The 26,514-nt window shown below is 41.5% G+C and overlaps 1 protein-coding gene across 2 annotated transcripts; it reads left to right on the top strand.

The window, feature by feature from the left end:
- The first annotated feature begins 1,217 nt into the window (after positions 1-1,217).
- Positions 1,218-17,198, top strand: TMEM19 (transmembrane protein 19). Of its 2 annotated transcripts, XM_036298652.1 has the most exons (7): positions 1,218-1,567; positions 1,873-1,911; positions 4,776-4,889; positions 11,806-11,943; positions 12,557-12,811; positions 14,122-14,331; positions 15,652-17,198. In XM_036298652.1, exons 2-7 carry the CDS (start codon positions 1,890-1,892, stop codon positions 15,813-15,815), a joined length of 903 nt encoding a protein of 300 aa, XP_036154545.1. In that variant the 5' UTR covers positions 1,218-1,567; positions 1,873-1,889; the 3' UTR covers positions 15,816-17,198. The 2 variants fall into 2 exon arrangements, with proteins under 2 accessions (XP_036154545.1, XP_036154544.1); XM_036298651.1 differs by having other exon boundaries at positions 1,218-1,911.
- Positions 17,199-26,514: the final 9,316 nt, after the last annotated feature.

Raw genomic sequence — 26,514 nt, 5'->3', positions numbered from 1 at the left:
ATAATATCACTGATATGGGCCAGTCCGCTTTCTGAGGTTATCCAATTATTTGTGCAGAACAGACTAAAAGAAAGAGTGGGCACATATGCATGTAGTCTATATAGTAAGGGAAGGCCATTACCATTTAGTCCTACTTCACAGATTTGGTTCTCAGTTAACTAGTTAATTAGGTCCCTCAACACAAGAAAGGGTGTTAAGTTGTCTTGGCATGTATTTTTAGATTTAAAATAGTGTGTTTTTAAAAAATACTTGGTGGGTTCAAGTACATTTGGGTTCTATGTCTGAAACTGGCCTGCCTGCTCTTCTTACATTGTCAGCTATCAACTGAAAAAGTTCATAAACATAACGTAAGTATCGGTTACTGTTAACCCAGGCAAACAAAATTTATTTCAAGTAAAACGTAAAAATCAGCCACGACATTTGGATTGTTACTGGTAACAAGACCTTCTGCTTTCAAAATGCAATGACTGGATGCACACACTTCGAATGAGAGGCAAGGGAACAGATTTCCACATTGAAAGTGGTAACATGACAATCATTTGAGCGCTCAATAGCAGAAACCATGTCTAGCTTTATCTTTACATCTCTAGCAGCCAACAGTGCCCAGCAACTAACAGGTACTAAATGTTTTAAATTATTGTGCCGGTCATAAAATTCCTTCTTTACAGCACATTTGTATGCCATTCCCCAATCCATATGTCATTAACGCCTCATAGAGGAAAAAAGTATTTGAATATTATGCTCGAAATGGACTTACAGGGTCTAAATTCACTTGCATGCCTTTATTCCAGCGGTTCTCAACCTGTGGGTCGCGACCCCTTTGGCGGTGGAATGACCCTTTCACAGGGGTCGCCTAAGACATCCTGCATATCAGATATTTACATTACGATTCATAACAGTAGCAACATTACAGTTATGAAGTAGCAACGAAAATAATTTTATGGTTGGGTCACAACATGAGGAACTGTATTTAAAGGGCCAGAAGGTTGAGAACCACTGCTTTATTCTGTTACTACCCAGGCGGTGGTTTCACTTTTTGGCGGTTCCATGTGTCCCCAAACATAAGGTCCCAGATGTCAATACTATTGTTAAGGGCAGTGCAAACCCCCCAGGTCCGAGCCGCAGCCGCTACCACTCAGTGGGACTGCCCGAGCACCACGCCCTTGGAGCCGCCTTTTAAAGGCTCACGTGAACCAGGCGACGTCCTCGGGCGGCCACGGCGCCTGCGCGCGGAAGGGGAGCGGCTGGAGGTGCAGGCGCGGTATCCGCGGGCTGAGCATCAGGCCCTAGGCGCCCTCGGCTGGCTGGACCTGGACTCCGGGGCGGCGCGGGCGGCCGCCGGACCGTGACCGCGCTCTGTCCCGCCGGGCTAGCGGCCAGGACTCGGCCGGGTTCCAATTCCACTTCCGCCACTTTGCGGCACGGACCCACTGCGTCGGCGCGTAGGCGGGCGGCGGGGGCGGAGCTCGCCATCCTCGCGACCGCTGATTGGCTGCTTCCGCTGTTCTTCCACCTTCCTGCCCGGGGTGTTCGGGTGTGAAGTGACCGCGGTTGAGGAGTCGGCCCCGTGAGAGCATGCATTTTGTGTTTCTAATGGATCGTTAACCTCTCCACCAGCAAGTTTCCAGGAATAGTTTGCCTTTATATTATTGTTTTGATCGTTGGAAGATGTTGGCATTTATGTTCGCCTCCAGACAAGTGTTTTGATGGCAACTTAAATGATTATTTTTCTCAGAAATGCTATATATTTTCTTCCCCAATTGCTCATATCTTTTTTTTTCATGACAGATCTTGACGTCAGTATATGCAAAAAATATATAAAGATGATAACTAATATAGTTATAATGAGCCTGATTATTTGCATTTCTTTAGCTTTCTGGATTTTGTCTATGACTGCAAGCACCTATTATGGTAAGTATGAATGTTCCGAGTTCTTTTTTAAATAAACTAATCGGTGGAATTTAAAATTGTACCATTGTGAAATCCAAAACTTATATCCTCTGAATATAAGTTGATTATGAATTCTGTCTACTTAACTTCCACAGCCTCGATTTAATTTCCCAGAAAGTAAAAACAGTGCCTTTAACGTTCTAAACCCTTTAATAAATGCTGCTTGTGATAACATTAGTTACATCTATTTCAGAATATGTAATTATGTAATTATCACATCTATCTTGGTGAGAAATAACTAAAGCATAGTTTTTGTAAAGCACGTAAAGTAATACTTTTAATAAGAATATCCATAATGTAGTTTATCAGTTTTGTCTTGTAAAAATAAAAAGATATATAGTGTTTATATTTGGAGTTTTAGAGGATTTGCTGTTTGGTCATTTCAAAAGAACAGTCTTTTTAAAGTCTGGGGCCACTTTGCATAAATAGTAGGTACTTGAGACTCAAGTCTTTAAGGTTTTGCTTCTGCATTAGAGCGTAAGTATGCATTTACACAAACTTCTTTGGTACTTCTATAAAAACAAAATACTGTTCAGTTCAAGGAGAAAAGTGAGAAATAGAGTGAGGAAGTAAACTCATAAATGATTATATTTTAAGTGATTACCAGTTCAGACCTTAGACCTCTTTCAGAGACAGGTTCATAGTCTAATAAGTGTTCTCCAGGGTACTGAAGCTGTCTGGGCTGGTCATCATAGGGAGGAAAAGGGGCCACAGGCTACCTGACTAGCTCAGGGAAGACCTGCATGGTGGCCTTAAAGTAACCACGTAACCACACAGGATGGTCTGAAATTAAAACTTTAAAGATATATATATATATAATTATAATTGATTTCAGAAAGGAGAGACAGAAACATCAGTGATGAGAGAGAATCATCCATTGGCTGCCTCCTGCACGCCCCCCACCCGGAATGGAGCCCAAAACCCAGACATGTGCCCTGCCCAGAAATTGCACTGTTAACTCTCAACCACTGAGCCACGCCTGCTGGGCTGAAATGAAAACTTTTTATACTAAAAGCAGTTTGTGGTAGGTAGTCATGCCCTTGGCCAGCATCTTCCCTGACAAAGGTCAATCTTTACCTTAACTGAGCTTATCTATTGTCTTTTTTCATCTACAGTAACATTTGTTGGAATGTCAGAAGTAATTTTCCTTTTTACAAAACCCTCAAAGCACAGGCACCACTCTGCAGAGACCACAAATCCCTTATTGTCATTTACTTAGTTGTTGATTAAATTATCCTGCACCCGCCTAAGTAAAAAAAAAAAAAAAAAAAAGTGTGTGTCTTTTTATCCAATCCCAGAGGTTTCCCGCTTTGCTTTCTCCCGCCTCCCTAATCTATCACCAATGGATTTCATGTGACCCACTTACGTCTCCTCTTTTGATTGTAATGTATAAAATAAGATGCAAAACTGCCATTCTCTGGAGCATAATCTCAATCCGTTGAGATTTTGTTTCCCAGAAATTGTCGACAGTTGTGGCTCAAATAAACTCACTAAAATTCTTCACAGGTTTGAATATTTCTTAGATTGACAATCATAGTGAGCCACAGTAGGGGATGAGGGGTTGGGGAGGAGAGATGTGAGAGGAGATTCTCCCTAGTAACAGTATTAACGATGACGAACTCAATAGAATAAAACAGGATTTGTAAAGTGAAGGTCCCCTGGAGCCAGGCACCTGATGTAAATGAGTGAAGCTGTCCCAGGTCTTTGTATATTACACTCAAGGGAATAGTTTTCTCTTTCAGAAATAGGATTTTCACTTGTTTTTTTTGGTTGTTGTTGTTCTTGAACATTTGACCTTTGTCTTTCATTTTCCTACTTTTGATAGAAACATAGGCACAAGCAATAGTTCAGATTTTCCTTTACTGTAGTCACTCAGCCTTGGTGTTAGGGAGTCTGTCAGGAATGGTGGGCACTTCAAATGGGAAAACAATGGTTCATCTAAAAGAGGCAGCCTCTGCCGGGCTGGTGTTGCTCAGTGGTTGAACGTCGACCCATGAACCAAGATGTTCCTGGTTAGGGCACATGCTTGGTAGCAAGTTCAATCCCCAGTAGCAGGCGTGCAGGAGGCAGACAATCTATGATTCTTCTATTTCTCTATCTCCTTCCCTTCCTCTCTCTCTAAAATCAGTAAAAACATTTTTTTTAAAAAATAAAAGAGGCAGCCTATAGCCAATTCTGCCACATGGCTCAAGTTTCTAATTTACAAGGCAGCAGCCAAGAATCTGGATTGGTATATGAAATCTAATCTTTAAATATTAACTCAAATAGTTTATTCTTTGGTTTTATTTTTTAGGGTTTTTTTGTGGGGGTTTTTTGTCTTGTTTTTTTCGGTACCTCAAATTGTTTAAAAACGTTATGCTAGCTAAGCAAAACATCTGTGAGCTGCAATCTTTGGAAAAATCAGTTGCTAATCATTGAATCCTGAGATATGTAGCATGTGAGATGTTACTTAAAAAAAAAAATCTCTGAAAGGCAGGGAAAGGAATAATTCAATCCTATTAGAAAGTGTTTGTTCTGTGCTATTCTTAAGAATTAATACATGCTTCCTCTAAAAAAAAATTCATTTTAAATCTTCAAATATGTGTTAAATACCCATTACTATAAATAGTCGTAAATTTGGACAGGACTTATTTGGTTATTGACTTATTTGGTTATTGCCTCTGAAAATATCAAGTCTCAACATAAATATTTTACACTGGTGACTTTATTTCAGTTTCCCTACTTTTGACAGTATTTCAATCTAGAATGCAGTTATCAATGTTTACAGCCGAGACTAAGCTATGCAAGCTTCACACAATTTATACTCTACCTTTATAATTTTTCAGGTAACTTGCAGCCTATTTCTCCTTGGCGTTGGCTGTTTTCTGTTGTTGTTCCTGTTTTGATCGCATCAAATGGCTTTGAAAAGAAAAGTCTAGATCACAGTGGGGCTTTAGGAGGTATGTTTTGCTATTGAATGTTTAACCATGTAATAAGTGCATGATTATATAATTTAAACTCATGTTTTCTAAATTCTGAATATACGAGACTATAAATCACAATGTTAAAGTTACACATTGCTCAGCATTCCTATTCTGTCAAGTTTTCAGATAGTAACATACCCTTTTAGTGTAATGTACAAATTTAACTTCGTAATTTATAGCAAGTAAATTAATAGACTTTTGACGGCCTTGGTTACTCTGCTCTTTTGGTTGGATTAAACTCTTAGCATCTGCTAGCAGAAACATTGGAGCACTCTCCCTAGGTGTGAAATAAAGGAGCCACTGGAAGAAATAGCTAACAGACATATTGATTTTTTCTTAAGAATTTTATAAAATATATTTTTATTGATCTCAGAGAGGAAGAGAGAGAGAGAGAGAAACAGCAATGATGAGAGAGAATCATCCATCGGCTGCCTCCGGCATGCCCCCCCTCTGAGGATCGAGCACGCAACCCAGGCATGTGCCCTTGCCCGGAATAAAACCCGAGACCCTTCCGTTCACAGGCCAACGCTCTATCTACTGAGCCAACCCAGCTAGGGCCATGTTGATATTTTTATATGATTTTTGTCTTACCATATAATCAATAAGTGTTAGGAATGGTTGTTATATTTATTTTGTAAATGTAATGTTATACATACTATGTATCAGGCACTGTTTTGAGCACTTTGGAAGTAGTACCCTGTTTATAGAAAATAATTTGAACACTCCTTAAATATAATAACAGAGTTATGCTTTGCTAAAAATATCCTTTCTCAGGTATCCTTGCCTTGATTTTTATTATTCTTGATCTATAGCAAGAAGGGTCAAGTCCTTCTTGAAGTTGTCTTCCTTTGATTTCCCTGTTGTATATTGACTTTCTCTTATTTTTCTGATCTCTACTTTTGTTTTGTTTTCTGCTACCATTTTCTTTTCTACCTTCTCACCCTTGGGCCTCCATTCATCTCTACCTAGCTTAATTTAGAATTAGAAGATGAGTATTTGAATCTTAGCATTGTTACCTGCTATCTCTATGACAGGGGTCCTCAAACTTTTTAAACAGAGGGCCAGTTCACTGTCCCTCAGACCGTTGGAGGGCCGGACTATAGTTTTAAAAAAACTATGAACAAATTCCTATGCCCACTGCACATATCTTACTTTGAAGTAAAAAAACAAAACAGGGACAAATACAATATTTGTATTTGCATGTGGCCCACGGGCCATACTTTGAGGACCCCTGCTCTATGATCTTTGCCACCTTGCCTAACTCCACAGAGCCTCACTTTTCTTTATCTTTTGTGAAGTAGGACCTATGGGCTTATTGGTAAGGATCAAGCAAGATAATGTGTAGGACAACACATCTTTTAAAACTATACGAACGTTCACCTTTAGTGATTTATTATCTATTTTCAGTCATATTATAAAGTCCCTGAAGACAGAGTGATCTTATGCTTCTGTGTCCTATGCTTCTTTAAATAGTGTTACACACATAATAAGTGCTTAGGAAACATATGTACATTGATTTTAAAACCTCTGCTCTTTTCCTAATCACTTCATTCTATGGCATGTTAGTATCTGTTTTGCTTGTATCTTTTTCCCCCCTTAAGGACAAAAAATTGTAATGCTGATTTAAAATATATCATAGTACTTGGAAATAGTGTTGTGGAGTATGACTACAAGTCACTTAAATTTTCAGTGTTGTAATTTTCACATCTGCAAAATAGGAGGGGATAATAGTACCTTGGGCACTGACTTACCATGAGGAGTTATCCATGCAAAATATTTAGCATAATACCTGGCATGCATAACAATGTTTTACAAATGTAAGTTATTGTTGTTTTTTTCCACTACTACTATTCATAGTCAAAGGAATTTTACTAAAGTTTATCATGTTATGCCTTTACTGTGCTTGTTATGGAATTTGTGAAATTGGCGCAGAAGTGACAGTCAGACACTTTGAGGTTCAGGAAAGAGCCTTTATTTAAAGTAGCACTTCTGGTTCAGGTGACCCTAAGATCCAGATCCTGAACAGCCTGGACAATGAGACTTTCTCTATATATACTGGAAGGGTTAAAGAGAATAAAACGGGGTAGAGAAAGCTTTATTGTGCTCAGCAGATATCTTGCAGAAAGCTTGCGGCCTTGAGCACAGCATAACTCAGATAACCAGAAGACACCTGGCATGGGAGGAACCAAGGACGGACCAGATAATTAAGAAGGGGCAGTGAGTAGGCTATAGGCTAACAAGAATGTGCATTAGGGATTAATTTAGGTACAGAGTTCCTGCTAGTCTCCTACATTCTTTCACAAATGGAGTTAATTATCGGCTAGCAAGAGAGTGCAGTAGAAAGCAGGTTACTGGGACTAATTCAGATTGCTAGCCCCAAAAATGTCTTATGCTCCCCATCATGCTTAGGATTGAGAAGAGTTTCAGAACTTCCATAGGATCTGGGTGTTTAGAGTCCTTATTGACATAGGAACACATACTCAATGTTGATAAAAGAATGAGAGGAGGGATTGAGGCAATGCTTAAAGTGAACACTAAAGTGGAGGGCTCTAGTCTCCTTGAGAGAATATTTCTAAAATGTGGAATAAATCACATGGGAGGATATGTGGAAAAATGCTTGTAAACTATAAAGTACTGTGCAGGTGATTTGCTCCAAAGAAATATTGTCTAGTCTAATTATTCACTGTATTCCTTTGAACATGTCAGTGTGGACAATATGTCATCAGGCTTTTGACTTGAAAGTTTGAATTTAATTTCTCTTACCAAGACTATTAGGCTTAATGGTTTACCTTTTTTTTTAAATTCAGTTGTTCAACAAATATTTAGTGAGGGTTCCCTGTATGCCAGGCACTGTTCTGGGCACTTAGGATTTAGTAGTGAACAAAATGGGTAGAAATCCCACTGTCAGAGAGCTTACATTTGTAGTCAGGAGAGACAAATGATAACTATGATGGGTTTTGGGCATTTAATCCCCTGAAGGAGATGCTGTAAGCGTATTGGAAGTGCATAGCAAATGGGGGTGTTGTCAGGAAACGCTGGTGATTTAAGTATATTTTTATTGATTTCAGAGAGGAAGGGAGAGAGAAACATCCTATATAATAAAAGGCTAACATGCAAATCGACCAAACAGTAGAACAACCAGTCACTATGACATGCACTGACCACCAGGGGGCAGACACTCAACACAGGAGCGTCTCAGGGGGAGTGCTGCTCAGCCAGAAACTAGGCACATGGCTGGTGAGCGCAGTGGCAGTGGTGGGAGCCTCTCCCACGCCCACAGCAGCGTTAAGGGTGTCCAACTGCCAGCTTAGGCCCACTCCCCATCCCCTGAGGGCTCCCGGACTGCAAGAGAGCACAGACCAGGCTGAGGGCCCCTCCCCCCCACACACACACACAAGTGCACAAATTTCGTGCACCGGGCCTCTAGTCAATGATAAGAGAGAATCATTGATTGGCTGCTTCCTGTACGCCCCCTACTGGGAATCAAATCCACAATCCAGGCATGTGTCCTTGACCGAAATCAAACCTGGAACCCTTCAGTCCACAGGCTGACACTCTATCCACTGAGTCAAACCAGCTAGGGCCTTAACAACTTTTTAGTCAACATAGTTCAGGTCTGGTGTTCAGTCTTTCTGAAATGGAAACCTCATTCTATCAGGTACCCAGAGTTGACTAGAGCCAAGGAACCTGGTTTATGCTGCTCATTGTTGCAAGGGACTGATACATGAGTCAGAATGCTGCTTTATTCATCTGATAAAATATGGAACTACCAGACCAACTGGAATGTGAACATCACTGTTCAGGCAAGCCCTATTCTTGTAGCCAGGTTATTTGAGAAGTCAAAAGATAATTAGAAGGTTGCTTAGGTAAGCACAAAGTCTGAGAAACAGTAATGCAAGTCCACAGATCAAAGGATCTCCTTCCTTATACAGTGTTCAACAAGTCTGCCAACCTCTGGTTCTTTAGGCCTTCATGTTGTTAAACAAAAAACCTTCACAGCCGAAAGCTTTTGTGAAAGAAAGGGGTTATTGAGTCATATGCTAGCCAGGAAAAAAGATCAGGTCCTGGGACATACAATACAAAACACCAGCAGCAAATCAGATTGGAGAGACAGAAATGTCTTTATCTTATTAAATAGGGCATTATGGACTTACTGTTGAGGAGAACTGATGGGGCTCTTTTAAAGATGTATGTTGTTGCCCTAACCGGTTTGGCTCAGTGGATAGAGCATCGACCTGCAGACTCAAGGGTCCCAGGTTCGATTCCAGTCAAGGGCATGTACCTTGGTGCGGGCACATCTCCAGTAGGGGGTGTGCTGGAGGCAGCTGATAGATGTTTCTCTCTCATCAATGTTTCTAACTCTCTATCCCTCTCCCTTCCTCCTGTAAAAATCAATAAAATATCTTTAAAAAATAAATAAATAAAATAAATAAATATCTTTAAAAAAATAAAGATGTATGTTGTTTTGAAAGAATTTACACTGGCTATAGAGAAAGAGCGGATGAAGCAGGGGCAATTCTAGGATAGGTGCACAGTCCTTAAGGAAGAAATATTTGCTACTTTTGATTGGTTGTGGGCAACAGTCAGGAAAGTTCATTCATAAGCAGGATGCAGTGGCCTCTGGAGGTTGGCCATTCTTTTTAGATGGCTTCCTGGAAGTGCATTCAAAGCTCTAACATACATTCAGGAGTGTGTGCGGTCTTCTGTTAGTTGGACCGCAGCTATTAACTGGATAATTACCCTTATCTCTTTTCTCCCACTCTGTGGCCCGCTGTAATTTAATTTAGAGCATCTCAGAATTTTTCTCTTGTGGATGTTCTTCTTTTGGGCTAACTAGCCTTCTTTTGATTCCCATAATCTTTCTCTAGGGAAATTACATGTGATACAATTGATTATATTTGAGTTTATTAAATTACAGAAGTTTGATAATGCCAAAGATTATACCTAAATCACCTTGGTTGGAATTTTGGGTGTAGCTTCACTCCCGCCCTCATTTGTAGACAGTGTGTAGACAGTTCTTACTTACCCAGATGGCATCTATTAGGTACAGAATTTACTTATTTTAAAGCCAGAAGTCAGCCATAATCCTTGAGACTTCTAGTGCTTTGGAAGCACCTTATTTTGTTTTGTTTTTTAAATATATTTTTATTGATTTCAGAGAGGAAGGGAGAGGGAGAGAGAGATAGAAACATCAATGGTGAAAGAAAATTATTGATCGGCTGCCTCTTACACTCCCCCTATTGGGGATGGAGCCCACAACCCAGGCATGTGCCCTTGGCCAGAATCAAACCCGGGACCCTTCAGTCTGCAGGCCCATGCTCTATCCACTGAGCCAAACCAGTTAAGACACTACCCATGATATTAATTAACATTTATTAAGGGGCTCCTATGTGCCAGAAAATATAATCACATTATAAAAATTATCTCTTTTAAATTTTTGCAGTAAGCCAGTGAGAGAGGAATTATTATTCCTCTTATTTCCTAATTAGAGGCCCGGTACACGAATTCGTGCACAGGTGGGGTCCCTAGGCCTGGCTGGCGACCAGTGCCAGTCGGGGCCTGCTGACCAGTGGAAGGGACAGGGGAGGGACCACAGAGGTTGGCTGGCCAGGGGGAGAGACCACAGGAGGTTAGCCAGCTAGGGGGAGGAACCACAGGAGGTGGCCAGCCGATCAGGGGGAAGGACTAGCCGGGGGAAGGGACTACGGGAGGTTGGCTGGCTGGCCAGGCTATGGGAGGAAAATGTAAAAAATAGAAACCTGGAAGACTTGATAGTCTTACCTCCCTGAGAGAACCAGAATTAATTTGAAAATTCTTTGGACTAGCCATCCAAATATTATATTGTAGAGGACCGGTGAATGAAATTTGTGCATGAGTGCAGTCCCTAGGCCTAGCCAGCGATCAAAGCATGAGCATCTGGCGTGGAAGGGCAGGACCCAGCTGACCTCTGGGCCCTGGGCAGCACCTGGGCCCCTGCATCCCCACGAGTCCCCCTCTGCCTGAGTCACGGCACCCAAGTCCCCACACGGAGATGCAGTGAGTGCGGCTGGATGCTGCGGGCTGGGGCGCAGCGTGGGCCTCTGGGCCGCCCAATGGCGCCACACAGAAGCTGGGCAGGCAGCATGCTCTCTCCCAGCTGGCCTCGCAGACCAGCTCCTGCATGAACCCACAGGGAGCTCGACCGGCCCCTGCAGCCCCAGCGGCTGCGGCCCAGCTCACCCAGAAGAGGCCGCATGGGTGTCGGGCGAGCTCCTCACAGGCGCCCGGCACCTGAGCATGGGGGGCTTCCCTGGCGTGTTAGCCCTGGCATCCTAGGGGGGTAGCAGGGGGAATGAGAAGGATGAGAATGAGCTCAGCAGACACCCCACATTCTCACCGCACCTCCGTCCCCATCACCCCCGCCCCCAGGTAGCTGGTGAGAGGTCACAGCCCCCCACCTGGGTGCCCCGGGAGGTTGGTCATCGACCCTGGTGGTCAGCGCATGTCATAGTGAACGGTTGAACTCCCAGTCTCCTGGTCGAACGACCACCCAAGGGGACAATTTTCATATTAGGCTTTTATTATATAGAAGGATAATATATATAATGCATATTGTTTAATAATAATAAAATCATATTATGTCCTGCAATTCCATTATAAAGTGTTTCTAAAATAATATTTTACATTTACATAGCATAGTTTGCATGAAAGGAGGTCAGAATATGGTAAGAAATACATCTCAATTTAACCAAACTGACTTTTAGTTTACTGTTTTGTAATCTTAATTGGTAAAAATGGAAATGTACATTTCAGGTTATAATGTGAAAATAACCAGGGAAAAATCCATTCTTTTTTTTCACAGTACTAATGTATGGATTAACTGTAATTCTGTGTGTATATGTGTTTCTTTCAGGGCTAATAGTTGGATTTATCCTAACTATTGCAAATTTCAGCTTTTTTACCTCTTTGCTGATGTTTTTCCTTTCTTCTTCAAAACTCACTAAATGGAAGGGAGAAATAAAGAAGCGTCTAGATTCAGAATATAAAGAAGGTAACATGAATTATATTTGACATTATTTAATATGTTTTTATTTTTAATTGATTTCAGAGAGAGGAAGGGAGAGGGAGAGAGGAATGAGAAACATCAATGATGGGAATCATCAATCGGGTGCCTCTTCCATACCTCCCACTGGGGATTGAGCCTGAAACCTGGGCATGGGCCCTGACCCAGGAATCGAACCGTGACCTCTTGGTTCATGGGTTGATGCTCAACCTCTGAGCTACACCGGCCGGACAATGTTTGACATTATTTCAAAGAGTAACTTTGTTTCATCCTAACATATAAGCTTTTAATCAAAACATGTTTAGACTGTTGAAATAGATAAATGTTATATGAGAATTAAAGTAGTGGCCTGATTTAATTTATCATTTTTTCACCACAATAACAAGTAAGAGCAAAATTTTAGAAGCACTGAAGTCTTTCATTAATTATTCTAAAACAATATAGAATGTGGGCAAAGGTACCTTCCCACTTTTAGTCACTTAAAAAATTGTAGTCATTTTTCTTTTCTTAAATGTTAAAATAATTAAGTTCCTATATCAGCATAATTTTCCTTCTGAGAAGAAATCATTTCTTGTCCTTTTTTCTACTTGTTTGCTGCTAGGCGGGCAGAGGAATTGGATTCAGGTGTTCTGTAATGGAGCTGTACCCACAGAGCTGGCCCTGCTGTACATGATAGAAAGTGGCCCCGGGGAAATCCCAATAGACTTTTCCAAGCAGCACTCTGCTTCCTGGTTGTGTTTGTCTCTCTTGGCAGCGCTGGCCTGCTGTGCTGGTGACACATGGGCTTCAGAAATTGGCCCTGTTCTGAGTAGAAGCCCGCCAAGGCTAATAACCACGTGGGAGAAAGTTCCTGTTGGTGAGTCTTTAAGTTTCCTAAAAAAACAAAAGTGAACAAAAGAAAAACTTTGATTTATTATGTTTCTTAGTTAAGAGTCTTTGAGGAATTGTTAGTCTCCTTGATGGAAAATTGCTGTAGTCTTAAATTGCAGAACAAGTTAGCGAGCCCTAGATAAAACAATACAGAAACATAGAGATTGATTGACAGACATACCAGTGAGAAAGGAAAAGGCAGGCGGAGGGGTGGGGAATGATAGAGTATTCTTGAGGGTCTAGGACAGTGATGGCGAGCCTTTTGAGCTCGGCGTGTCAGCATTTTGAAAAACCCTAACGTAACTCTAGTGCCGTGTCACATATAGAAATTTTTTGATATTTGCAACCATAGTAAAACCAAGATTTATATTTTTGATATTTATTCTATATATTTAAATGCCATTTAACAAAGAAAAATCAACCAAAAAAATGAGTGTCATGGGTTCGCCATCACTGGTCTAGTATGTGGTTAGTGCTGGCACATGTATCTCCGTTTCCCATTGCTATTGCCAACTACTACAACTTCTTTGTCATCTGTGTCATTGCCTTGTCCTCTCCTTCTTCCTCTTCCCTTGTCTTACTTTCCTCCTTTTCTATCTCCTCCTTTTCTTTTTCTTGCTCCTTCTCTCCTTTTCTTCTTTTTCTTCATCATTATCATTATGAACAGCTAACGCAGTGGTTCTCAACCTTCTGGCCCTTTAAAACAGTTCCTCATGTTGTGACCCCCAACCATAAAATTACTTTCGTTGCTACTTCATAACTGTAATGTTGCTACTGTTATGAATCATAATGTAAATATCTGACATGCAGGATGGTCTTAGGCGACCCCTGTGAAAGGGTCGTTCAACTGCTAAAGGGGACGCGACCCACAGGTTGAGAACCGCTGATAACGTATTTGAGTCCCTACTGTATGCAAGGCATTGATCTACATGAATTACCATTAAGTACTCTTAATATCCATATGAATTGGTTCTTTGATTATTTCTATCTTACAAACAAGGAAATTAAGGAATAGAGAAGTCAGGTACCTTCACTACAGTCACAGCAGAACTAAGATTGAAGCCGGGCAGTCTAGCTCCACTGAACCATTCTACTTCTGCTTAGAGTGTCAATAGTTATTGAGGAGAAAAGACTGTTTTCTAAATAGGCTATGGTCTTAGGATCTTTGGATTAAATCAAAGAGAGCCCTGTCTTTAAATTACTCTTGAGTGGATAGGCACCAAAATTTTTTGCTTTCCTTGACTTTATTGTTTGCTGTTTGTTAACTAGATGATTTTATCCATGTTTCTTCTTTAGGGACCAATGGAGGGGTTACGATAGTGGGCCTTGTTTCCAGTCTCCTTGGTGGCACCTTTGTGGGCATTGCCTACTTCCTCACACAGTTGGTTTTTGTTAATGATTTGGACATTTCTGCTCCCCAGTGGCCAATTATTGCATTTGGGGGTCTGGCTGGATTACTAGGATCAATTGTAGACTCATATTTAGGAGCTACAATGCAATATACAGGTAAGAACCTTACTTATAACTGCAACTTACTGGTGTGTTAAAGAAATGGGAAAGAAATACGGAAAATAAAAGGATATGACAATGAAAACAACCCTAAAGACACCAGGAGTTTAGAGACCAGGAATGATAAGGCAAAGTCTATTCTATGATTTTGATTTTCTTACTCTTTTTTGTTAAGCTCATTGAAAGAGAATTAGTCCTGCAGAACAAGGAGTAGAAGCTGTGTGGGGAGGATATGACAGTGCAGGAAACAGATCATTTTGCTAATGGGACTTTACTTAATCCCGGGAAAGCAGAATGGGATTTGCTTTCACTTGTTTTCCAAGTCCATTTGAGAGAAAATTATTGTACTAATCTAACTATACACATGTGACCTTTTCTACTGTGACGTCGTGCTTGCTTTCCTCCCTACTGAGTTTTTAGCCCCACCTAAGATATGTGGGAGAGGCAGTTTTCCCAAAAGGTTTCTGTGGTTTGTTCTGAGGCTCTTCCGTCATGTCAGTGCACTGACATATTTTGTTAGGAGTATATTTGCTCCACATGCTAGTCAACTGCGTTTTCTCCTTTGATTCATATAATGAAGAGGCTGGGAGTCTGGAGAAAGTTCTCCTGAGTACCGTCCTCCCAATTCTCATGCCCCAATATAATCTGCTTGCCCTTGCACTCCCCTCACAACCAATCAAAATGTTTGTGCTGTTTTTTTAGTCTCATCTCGATGCTAAGGAGGAATCAATCTGATTTTAATTCACACTGAGGGCTCAATTATTGTACTCACACACGCACACAAACAAGTTTTTTTAAAGAGTTTTATTCTAAACTGGGCTCTAACTAGACACGTTTCTGATCATATTGGGTAGGTTGAAAAACAATTGTGGGCTGTGGACAGGTTAATTCATTCAGTAAATCTTGACATGCTTCCTTTGTGCTGGCACCATGCTGGGTCCTGGGCATCCATTGCAGAGGCTGCTGACATGACCTCTACTCTCAGGGGCCTTAGAGACTGGTCTTGGAGGGGAACCACTAGGAAGGCAGGCCCACTCTGCCAGTTTCATGTCATTTCTGCTTTTCATATTCTCTTTTCTACTTCTGAATGAACTCTAGCAGTGTTGAGAAAACAGTATTGAGGGGTGCTGAAACCCATTTATTCAAAGAGGCCTTTTGTAATAAAGGGTTCCATATCTCTCACCGTATAGATGATCCACTAATTCATTTTATAAGTGACTCCTGATCTTTCAAAGATTATTTCCTTTGGAGGAAAAAGGGTGTTTTTTATCAAGTCATTTGGGTTTTGGACCTCACGTGGCTTCTTTTTCACTCTAGGTTTGGATGAAAACACTGGCATGGTGGTCAACAGCCCAACGAATGAGGCGAAGCACATAGCAGGGAAACCAATTCTTGATAACAATGCAGTAAATCTGTTTTCTTCTGTCCTTATTGCTCTCTTGCTCCCAACAGCTGCTTGGGGTTTCTGGCCCAGGTTGTGAACTTTATCTCATTTACGAAGGTTGAAACTGTGGTAAATTCAGCTAAATTTGCAATCCCAAGTTTCATCCTAAGAAGAAGAATTATAATGGCAAAGGGATAATGCCAGCACCTCTCGTATCCCCTTGTGATGGAATTCTACATTTTTCCTCTCATCAGTTAACACGTTCCAGTGAAAGACAAGAGTACGTAGAACTTACCCATTTTTTCTTCTGCTGAATGGAGCTTCTTGAGCAGTGAAACCACAATGCCCCTGTACATTGGCATATGTTGATCTGAAAGCTAATATGTTGAACTGAAAGTTTCTACATGGTAGATATAAATTTTGTTTTGTTTGTTTAAACTAGTGTGGGGACTAAAAGTCATACAATTTAAAAATGGTTCTCAGCTGTGCCAGAGAAATGCCACTGTGCCAGTTGCCCAAATGTTACATCCATTTTATGTGGTTTAAACTGATGTGTGTGGAAGTCTGAATAAGTGTAGTATCCTGGACTTCTCCCATTACTTGCCATTTACAATTGTGAAAGGTGTGTAGTTTGACTCCTAGGCTGTGAGGCCTATTCCACATTTGTTCTTCCTTCCTCGGGGTTAGTAATAAAAACAAAATAAATGTCTTTTTCATATGACCACTGAAATGCATGAAAAAAAAATATTTTTAAATAAAAGCAAGAGAAAGCTGTCCTATATCTAAAAAATATGCACCGTACTATACGTCTCAAATGTAATATTTTTAAGGTATTTTCTAGCTGTCTTTCAAATGTGTATAGTAATCTGCTTTACATTGGCATACCAAACAAAGAGTCACTGGAAAATTATTTGCTAATCTAGAATATACTGGACGATGGATGCTATGATTTCCTGTGACATACCTGTTAAGTTGTGCTCACCTTTACATTATAGCCTCAACAAAAGTGAATTCTACTTTTTAGTTTTGTTCCTTACTGTGGTTAACTGTGTTCTAACGGATTGTTCCTTACTGTGATTAACTGTGTTCTAACAGATTTTGATATGGTGTGGATTATTTTGCTAAAAGTACTTTAAAATATTTCTCATGTGATTTCCATACCTTTCTTTCCCTGAGGAGAAAAGACTGTATTCTCAATAGGCTATTACAGTGAGAAAAAAACTGCACTTAGCCACCAAATCCTTGATGAATTGTATGTGCTTTAAAGATGTAAACACAATTATGCGGCTTAATTATTCAATTTCCTAATGGAGTATTTATAACTCCAGAAGGTCCTGAACATTTAAAAAATATATGGGTCTTTAATATATGTTTATTAAGTTAAGTTGTTTGACTCTAAACAAGTTTCTTTAAGTCATTGAAAGTTGATAATCAGAACATATTTCTGGAAGAAAATAAAAAACTAGTTCGGGTACCTGAATATTTGAGGACTGTGATGATTCCAACATTTCTTAATACATGTGATGCAATATTAATGGTTTTGGAACTAATGAGTCAGAAAATGATTGTAAAGCTGTATTGGCAGGGCAAGTCTCCTGAAATTATTCTACCTGCCAAGATTAGACATGTTAATTCTCTTTCATTTATCATAACTTGCCCTCTCAAAATTTATTTTATACATGTAATGACAACTCTTTTTTATGTTTGGATTATTTAAATTAATATTTAAATTAATATTTAAATTAATACTTAAGTAATATACTGAATTTGCTTTTTAAATAATTAGAACATTAAAGATAAAGTTAAAATATCTTTTGCCTCCACTTTCCCCTCAACAAACCTCGCTCCCTCTCCCACCTTCTCAAAGAACTTTGAATCATTTCTACATAGTAATTGTTTGGGGTATATTTTGACACACTTTCTTTTTAATCAGTGAAATTTTATTACTGTCATTTTGCAGTTTCAAGTTGGATGCTTACATCCAAGAAAAATCTATTTTAAAACAGATTAGAGCCCTGGCTGGATTAGAGCCCTCAGTGGATAGAGCATCAGCCTGCGACTGAAGAGTCCCAGGTTCGATTCTGGTCAAGGGCAAGTACTTCAGTTGCAGGCTCGATCCCCGGCCCTGGTCCGGGTGCGTATGGGAGACAACCAATCAATGTCTGTCTCTCACATCAATGTTTCTCTCTCTCTATCTCCTCCCCTCCTTTCCACTCTCTCTCAAAATCAATGGAAAATTATCCTCAGGTGAGGATTAAAAGAAAAAAAAAAGACCAAAAAAAAATTTGTAAATCTAAAGTTTTTCTCTTTCTTTTTAAAGGTTTGCTTTTGTATGTTTTTTTATTTTTTATTTTACTTATTTTATTTTAGAGGGATGGAGGGAGAGAGAAACACCAATCGGTTGCCTCCCATAGACACCCAACCCTACCCAGATAACCCACAACCTGGATATGTGCCCTGAACAGGAATCGAACTGGCAACCTTTCGGTGCCCAGGACAACAATCAACCACCTGAGCCATACCAGCCAGGGCAAGTTTTTCTCCTCTTATGAATGAGAAATGCTATGAGAAAGCCAGACAATTTCAAAATAATTATATCTTGGGTAGTATAATTTAAAAAGGAATACTGTTGGGCGGCAATGCCAAGGGGAGTGGGCGGAGGAACAAAAAATAAATAAATAAATAAATAAATAAATAAATAGGAATACTGTTTAGCTATTAGAAATATTTTAGATGCATATTTGTTGACATCAAAGGTAAAATAAAAGTAGTTTTAAAATCAGAATTGAAAGGAATGCTTCCATTTTGGTTTAAAAATATTCATAGCTATTCAGCCATGAAAAAAAGGTCTGGCCCTGCTGGTGTTGCTCAGTGGTTGTACCAGTTTGATTCCCGTTCAGGGCACATGCCCAGGTTTTGGGCTCGATTCCCAGTAGGGGGCGGGCAGGAAGCATCCAATTGATGATGTTTCTTTTTGCATCAATGTTTCTATCTCTCTGTCCCTCTCCCTTCCTTTCTCTGAAAAAATCAATTAAAAATTTTTAAAAAAAGGTCAGGATGTATAGGTTGTCCCAAAATTCACACAAGAAGTAATTTTGATAGAGAACACAGGTTTATAATTAAAAATTGTAAATTTTTTTATTGACTCATAAAGTATACAGTATACGGTTATGTATGGAATAGGATATCAGGTATATGGCCTCCACAGCTTTGCTGGCACATATGCACTCTTTTGTTGAAATTTTCCATGACCATTTTGCATAAATGTGGCTGAATTTCGATGAGGCTCATTTTCCTCTTGATGGCTTGGTTAATTGACGAAATTGTCGCATTTGGGGTTCAGAAAATCCATGAGTGATTGTTGAGAAACAAATGCATCCACAACGTGTCACTGTTTGGTGCAGATTTTGGGCTGGAGGCATCATCGGACCTTTCTTCAAAAATGCGGCTGCTCAGGCAGTAACAGTTAATGGTGCTTGCTATCACGACTTGATAATCCATTTACCTGTTATGCTATTCCATACATAACCCTATACTGTATATTTTATGAATCAATAAAAAATTTACAATTTTTAATTATAAACCCGTGTTTTCTATAAAAATTACTTCTTGCGTGAATTTTGGGACACCCTTTATATACACTCAATGTTAATTAGGCCTGGAAGGTGGAATTATTAGAGTTTTAACATTTTCTTTGCTTTAATTATATTCTTAATGTCTTCTACAATTAATATTCTTGTTTTTGTAATTAAGCAATGCAGTGATTTTTGTTAAAAGGGAGCCTGGGAGGGAAAGTGGTCACCTGATTTATCACTATACAGTACAGAGGGGACATGCTATCTTTTCAATAAATGGAGCTGGGTCATTTGATATCCATATGTGGAAAAAATCTCTATCTTGACCCCTTTTGCACATTGTATAGAAAATCAATTCTAGCCCTAGCCAGTTTGGCTCAGTGGATAGAGCATCAGCCTGTGAACTGAAAGATCTCAGGCTCGATTCTGGTCAAGGGCACATGCCCAGGTTGTAGTGGGGAACATACAGTAGGCAGCCAATCAATGATTCTCATCATTGATGTTTATTTATATACTAGAGGCCTGATGCACGAAATCCATGCAAGAGTAGGCCTTCACAGTTGAGGCTGCCTCGATCCTGTGGCTGCAGCCCTGGCTTTGTCTGGAAGATCGTCCAGAAGGACATCTGGTCTAATTAGCATATTATGCTTTTATTATTATAGATATACTAGAGGCCCGGTGCACAAAAATTTGTGCACTCGGGAGGGAGGGGGGGTCCCTCAGCCCGGCCTGTGCCCTCTCGCAGTCTGGGACCCCTCGGGAGATAACAACTTGCTGGCTTAGGCCTGCTCCCGGGTGGCAGAGGGCAGGCCCAATCCCTAGGTGCAGCCCCTGGTCGGGCTCAGAGCAGGGCCGATTGGGGAGTTGGGGCCCTGCCCGCTATCACGCACAGAGCAGGGCCCATCAGGGGGGTTGGGGCTCCGTACCCTGTCACACACAGAGCAGGGCCGATCAGGGGGTTGAGGAGCTTCCCCCTGTCACACACAGAGCAGGGCCCATCAGGGGATTGGGGAGTTCCCCCCTGTCACGCACAGAGCAGGGCCGATCAGGGGGTTGAGGAGCTCCCCCCATCACTCACAGAGCAGGGCCGATAGGGGAGTTGGAGCGCCGCACCCTGTCACACACACAGCCGCAGGGCGATCAGCGGGTTGGGGAGCTCCCCCCTGTCACGCACAGAGCAGGGCTGATCAGGGGGTTGAGGAGCTCCCCACTGTCATGAACAGAGCAGGGCAGATAGGGAGGTTGTGGCCCCGCCCCCTGTCACACACAGAGCCGCAGGGTGATCAGGGGATTTGGTCGCTGCCCCCTGTCACGCTGATCCCGGTGCTGGGAGGCCTCGCTGCTCTGCTGATCCCGGTGCTGGGAGCCATATTACCCTTTTACTATATAGGATAGAAGCCTGGTGCACGGGTGGGGACTGGCTGGTTTGCCCTGAAGGGTGTCCTGGATCAGGGTAGGATCCCGCTTGGGTGCCTGGCCAGCCTGGGTGAAGGGATGATGGCTGTTTGCATCTGGTCATACCCCCTTTAGGGTGGGGGTTCCCATTGGGGTGCCTGGCCAGCCTGGGTGAGGGACTGATGGCTGTTTGCAGGCTGGCCACTGGAATTTATTTACCTTCTATAATTGAAACTTTGTTGCCTTCAGTGGAGCTCAGAGCCAGCTGGGAAGCTTGGCTTCCTCCATCACTGGATCAACCAAGCCTCCTGCTCACTTCAGCTCCGTGGCTGCCGGCCGCCATCTTTGTTGAGTTAATTTGCATATAGTCACTCTGATTGGCTTGTGGGCTTAAGGAGTAGTGAAGGTATGGTCAATTTGCATGTTTGTCTTTTATTAGATTAGATAATAATGAGAATGAGCAGTCTACACCTGCGTTCAGTATGGATAAGTCTCAGAACATAATGTTGAGCAAAAGAAGTCAGACACAAAAGAGTGCATACTGTGTTTTCATTTATATAAAGAACAAAAATGTGTAGAAGTCGTCTATTCTATTAGAACTCAAGGATAGTAGTAACCCTTAGGGTTGAGAATAATGAATGGAAGTTTCATGAGAGGAACTTCTGAGGTGCTGAAAATATGTTTTTAATATATTTTATTGATTTTTTATAGAGAGGAAGGAAGAGGGATAGAGAGTTAGAAACATCGATCAGCTGCCTCCTGCACACTCCCTATTGGGTATGTGCCCACAACCAAGATACATGCCCTTGACTGGAATCGAACCTGGGACCCTTCAGTCTGCAAGCCAATGCTCTATCCACTGATCCAAACCAGTTAGGGCTGAAAATATTTTTTGATCTGGGTGGTGGTTACACAGGTGTATCCAGTGGTGAAAATGTTTTGGACCGAACATTTATATGCATTTATTATTTTAATAAAAAATTAAAAGTGAAAAGATTAGTATAATAAATAGAATGTCCTATTTGATTATTACTGCTTTAAAAAGAAAAAAAGGAAGCATCTAAATTCTCTTGTAAGTTGTGGGAATCTTTTTTTCTCTATTCTTTCAGGTGGTTTAATAATTAAATCTACATGAGGCAGATTAACAAGAGAAAATACATAACCAAATTTATTACCTACATATGGGAACCCCACATGCATTAGTCAGACACACACACACACATACACATACATGAGATTCAGACACAGAAAAGGTATATATGTCTTTCTAACTAAGGATGAGAAAGGGGGACTTGGGGCTTCAGAAGGGTGGTAGATTATTTGAAGGACAATAAGGTCAGATGTTCAATAATTAAAAGTTTGCCCTGCCCTATAGCTAGGTCATAAAAAGTTATTTCTGGTAATAACTCTTATGGACAAAGCCCCTAATTTAAATTCTTTAAGGGAGAGAGGTAAAAGTTTCTCATGAGCCTGCAGGATCTCAGTTTGCCTTTAACTCAAAATAATCCACAAGAGGTGCATCTTGGGGTGACTCATTCTGTACCCCTACAAAGTTTATCTTTGTGCAGAGGAAACCATGATTGTTGGGGGGTGAGAATCTTCCCAGGTATGGACAAAAAAAGGGCCATCTACTAAACCTGACAAGCTCAATGGAGGCCTTCATGGTGGACTTACAAACTCAGAGACCTAAAGTACATATAGGATGGATGGTCTGAATAGTTGGTTGAGCATTGTTCAAGAGATCACTTGTTTGATTCCTGGTAGGGGCACAGGCCTGATCCCCAGTAGAGGGTGTGTAGGAGACAGCCAATGTTTTTTCTTCTCCATTCCTCTCTAAAATCAATAAAAACATTTAAAAAAAACAAATCAAAACAAAATGTCCTAACTAAAAACAGTTCATGGGGTGTAGTCATATCCTAGGACTGTATTTTTCCCTAACAAAGGTCAATCTTCACCTTAACTGAGCCTGTCCTCTTTTTTTTGCATCTAAGACCTTTGGAATAGCAAAGTAATTTCCTTTCCCCTCCCCTTCTCTCCATCCCTCAAAACACAACCTGTACTAGAGCAGAGACCACAGTTCCCCTCATTGTTATTATTATTATTATTATTATTATTATTATTATTATTATTAGTGGCCCCGTGTACGAAATTCATGCCCAGGAGGGAGTGTCCCTCAGCCCGGCCTGTACCCTCTCCAATCTGGGACCCCTCAGGGGATGTCTGACTGCTGGTTTAGGGCCGGCAGTCAGACATCCCTCTTGCAATCTGGGACTGCTGGCTCCTAACTCCTCTCCTGCCTGATTGCCCCTAACCACTCTGCCTGCCAGCCTGCTCACCCCCAACTGCCCCCCCCCCGCCAGCCTTCTCACCCCCAACTGTCCCCCCTTGCCGGCCTGATTGCCCCCAACTGCCCCCCTGCCGGCCTGCTCGCCCCCAACTGCCTCCCTCCCTGCTGGCCTTATCACCCCCAACTGCCCTCCCCTCCTGGCCTGATGGCCCCTAACTGCCTCTGCTTTGGCCCTGCCACCATGGCTTTGTCTGGAAGGACATCCAGAATGTCTCCTGGAAGGTCTCCCAGTCTAATTAGCATATTACCCTTTTATTAGTATAGATGTTAATTGTTGACAGTTAACTATCCTATACCCACAAAAGTAAAAAAAGTATTTGTCTATCCATTTTACTTTTTATCCAATCCCAGAAATTTCAGTTTTGCTTTATCCCACCTCCCTAATCTATCACCAGTGAATTTCATGTAACCCCCTTAAGCTTCCTCCTTTGATAGTAATGTATAAAATAAGGCACATAACTGCCATTCTCTGGAGCAAAATCTCAATCTGGTCTGAAATTAAAATTTTCTTCCTAAAGGCAGGTCATGGCAGGTAGTAATGTCCTGGGCTATTGTTTTCCCTGACAGGTTTATCTTTACCTTAACTGAGCCTTTCTATTGTCTTTTTGCATCTAAAATAACATACCTATGGAATGTTAGGTGATACCATTGTAATTAACTAGTTATAAATAACAAGAAAGGAGCAAAGGGAAGGCCAGACATTATAGGCATGTTTCCTGCAAATCACTGAGGGAGGGGAACCACATAGGGAAGATAAATGCGTGCCCAGCAAAGTTGAGGTGACATAGGGAAGATATATGCATGTCAGTCACACCTGGGACAGAGATGGGTGGCCAGAGTGGCCGTGGCCACTGTAAAATTTGGAATACATAACCCACTAAACAAAGGAGTTCACTCTCTTGCGCATTCAGGACTCTTGGGACTCTTCTTGTTCAGGTGTGCTCTCTTGGTTCTCTTGCATTCACCCGCCATGCGGACCACAGACCACACACACAATGGACTAATGGACTGTAACTAGCCTGATCCTGAACTGGAGCTGACTCCAACATGGTGATTCGGGTTGTTTTATTGAGCAGGGTGATTTCTTTCCCAGGTCCTTGTCCAGATGGATTTGAAAAATGAAGCCACGGACAAAAGGTGGTTGGTGGAAAGTACAGAAACTTTATTGCAAGCACATACTACCTCTCAAACCGTAATTCTATATAAGCCTAAAACTCTGTCCCTCTTGGCGCAGAGGGGCAGAGGCCACCTAAGAAAGGTGTTCTCGAAGTTCCTCAGCCTAAGACTCTGCCCCTCCTGGGTGGGCAGGGGGCCCCTAAGAAGGGGGACCGCTGCTTTCTTTGTCTTGAGACATTAAATAGGCTGGAGACCCTCCTTCTCTACCATGGGATCTTAGGCCTGTAATCAGCTCCCAGGATCCCACATCTGCACTTTTCCTCGTTTGGTCATCTTATCTGTTTAGGCTGGAGTCACTTTTGATTTATCTTACGGTTTTCTCCCAGTTGTGCTGGCAGAGACGCCTTATCTTATAGCTCTCCCAGCTACTCAGGTCAGGGCTACTGTTGGTCTAACTTATGGTCCCTTTCATTGCTCAGGCTAGAGATACCCCTGTCTATTCTTGGTTTATGGCTGTTCTAATTGCTGAGGCCAGAAATGTTTCCATCTGCCTGTGGTGTTTCTCTATCCTCTGTACAAGTAAGACAAGCACCCTGGCGTCTTCAAGTCCCCATCTATGTATTCCTCCCCTACGGACCCTTCTCATTCCCTAAACCTGCCTAATTAAGTTAGCCAGCTAACCCTTTCAGTGGAAAGGAAGCTCTGAACACTGGCTCTGATTTTAGCTCTACTGAAACCCCAGCTACACTTCTATGACTGGGCTAAGGCAAATGGGACTTAGGAAACCCAGGGGTGTAATTCTACGGAAATAAAGCCTTTTACCATATGGCATCCTTCCATGGGAGTCTCAGAAAATTCCTTTTCTCAGGATATCATAAGAGCCCCACCCCCAGCAGCAACCAGGGGAGACCAGGCAAGCTCCCCTCTGGTAACAAGGGTAACTTCCTTTTTTCCTGACCCCTCAAAGCACAATATCAGAGCAGAGACCACAAATCCCCTCATTGTTATTGTTATCATGTTAATTGTTGACTGTACCCAAAAAAATAAAAAAAGTATTTCCATTCATTTTACTTTTTATTCAATCCCAAAGGTTTCCCCTGCCTCCCTAATCTGTATCCAGGGAATTTCATGTAACCTCCTTCCCTTTTCCCCTTTGATTCTGATGTGTAAAATAAGTGGTAGCCCTGGCCAGTTTGGCTCAGTGGATAGAGCGTTGGCCTGTGGATTAAGGGTCCATGGTTTGATTTTGGTCAAGGGCACATGCCCAGGTTGCAGGCTCGATCCTCAGTAGGGGGCATGCAGGAGGTAGCCAATCAATGGTTCTCTCTCATCCTTGATGTTTCTATCTCTTTCTCTCCCTTCCTCTCTGAAATCAATAAAAAATAAATAATAAAATAAAATAAGTGGTAAAACTGCCATTTTCTGGAGTGTTTTCTTAATCTGTTGAGAGTTTGCTTTCCGGAAATTGTTGTAAGTTTGGCTCAAATAAAGTCATAAAAATTTTTACAGGTTTAGACGTTTCTTACTTTGATGGTTTTTTAACCCAGTTTTGGCCAATCTAAATGCTGAATTATGGTCTGAATGTTTGTATGCCTGCCTGCCTGATTGATCCGATTACCCTCCAAAATTTATATGTGGAAATCCTAAACCCCAAAGCGATGGTGTTAGGAGATGGGGCCTTTGGGAGGTAATTGGGTCATGAGAGTAGAACCCTCATGAATGGGATTAGTGCCCTTATAAAAGAGACGCCAAAGAGCTCTTAGCCCAGTGGTTCTCAACCTTCCTAATGCCAAGACCCTTTAAGACAGTTCCTCATGTTGTGTGTGGTGACCCCCAATTTCATTGTTACAAATTGAACATAATTAAAGCATAGTGATTAATCACAAAAACAATATGTAATTATATATGTGTTTTCCAATGGTTTTAGAGGACCCCTGTGAAAAGGACGTTCAACACCCAAAGGGTTCGCGACCCACAGGTTGAGAACCGCTGTCTTAGCCCTCCACCATGTGAGGAAATGAGAAAATGGCTATCTGCAACCCAGAAAAGGGCCCTCATAAAGCCCAACCTTGTTGGCACCCTGACCTTGGACTTCCAGCCTCTGGAACTGTGAGAAATAAATTCCTGTTGTGTGTAAGTCACCCAGTCTATGGTACTTTGTTATAGCAGCCTGAACAGACAGGACACAGGTGTGGGAGTGGAGATAGAGGCAGGAAGAAGAGAGGTATGTAAACATAGGTTTGGTTGTGTAGGCATGGCCAAAGTTGGTGTTATTAGGTGAGTCTGGTAGGTAGAAGGTTAACACTAGTGTCAGCTTATAGGATGCTTTTGTGGGCTATTTGGAGGTTTCCTGCTGCACTCCT

This window comes from Myotis myotis, unplaced genomic scaffold, assembly GCF_014108235.1.
Source record: "Myotis myotis isolate mMyoMyo1 unplaced genomic scaffold, mMyoMyo1.p scaffold_m19_p_3, whole genome shotgun sequence".
In the NCBI taxonomy this organism is placed as follows: Eukaryota; Metazoa; Chordata; class Mammalia; order Chiroptera; family Vespertilionidae; genus Myotis; species Myotis myotis.
Note: the sequence above shows the minus strand (reverse complement) of the source record. Positions and strands in the feature narration are given on the sequence as shown.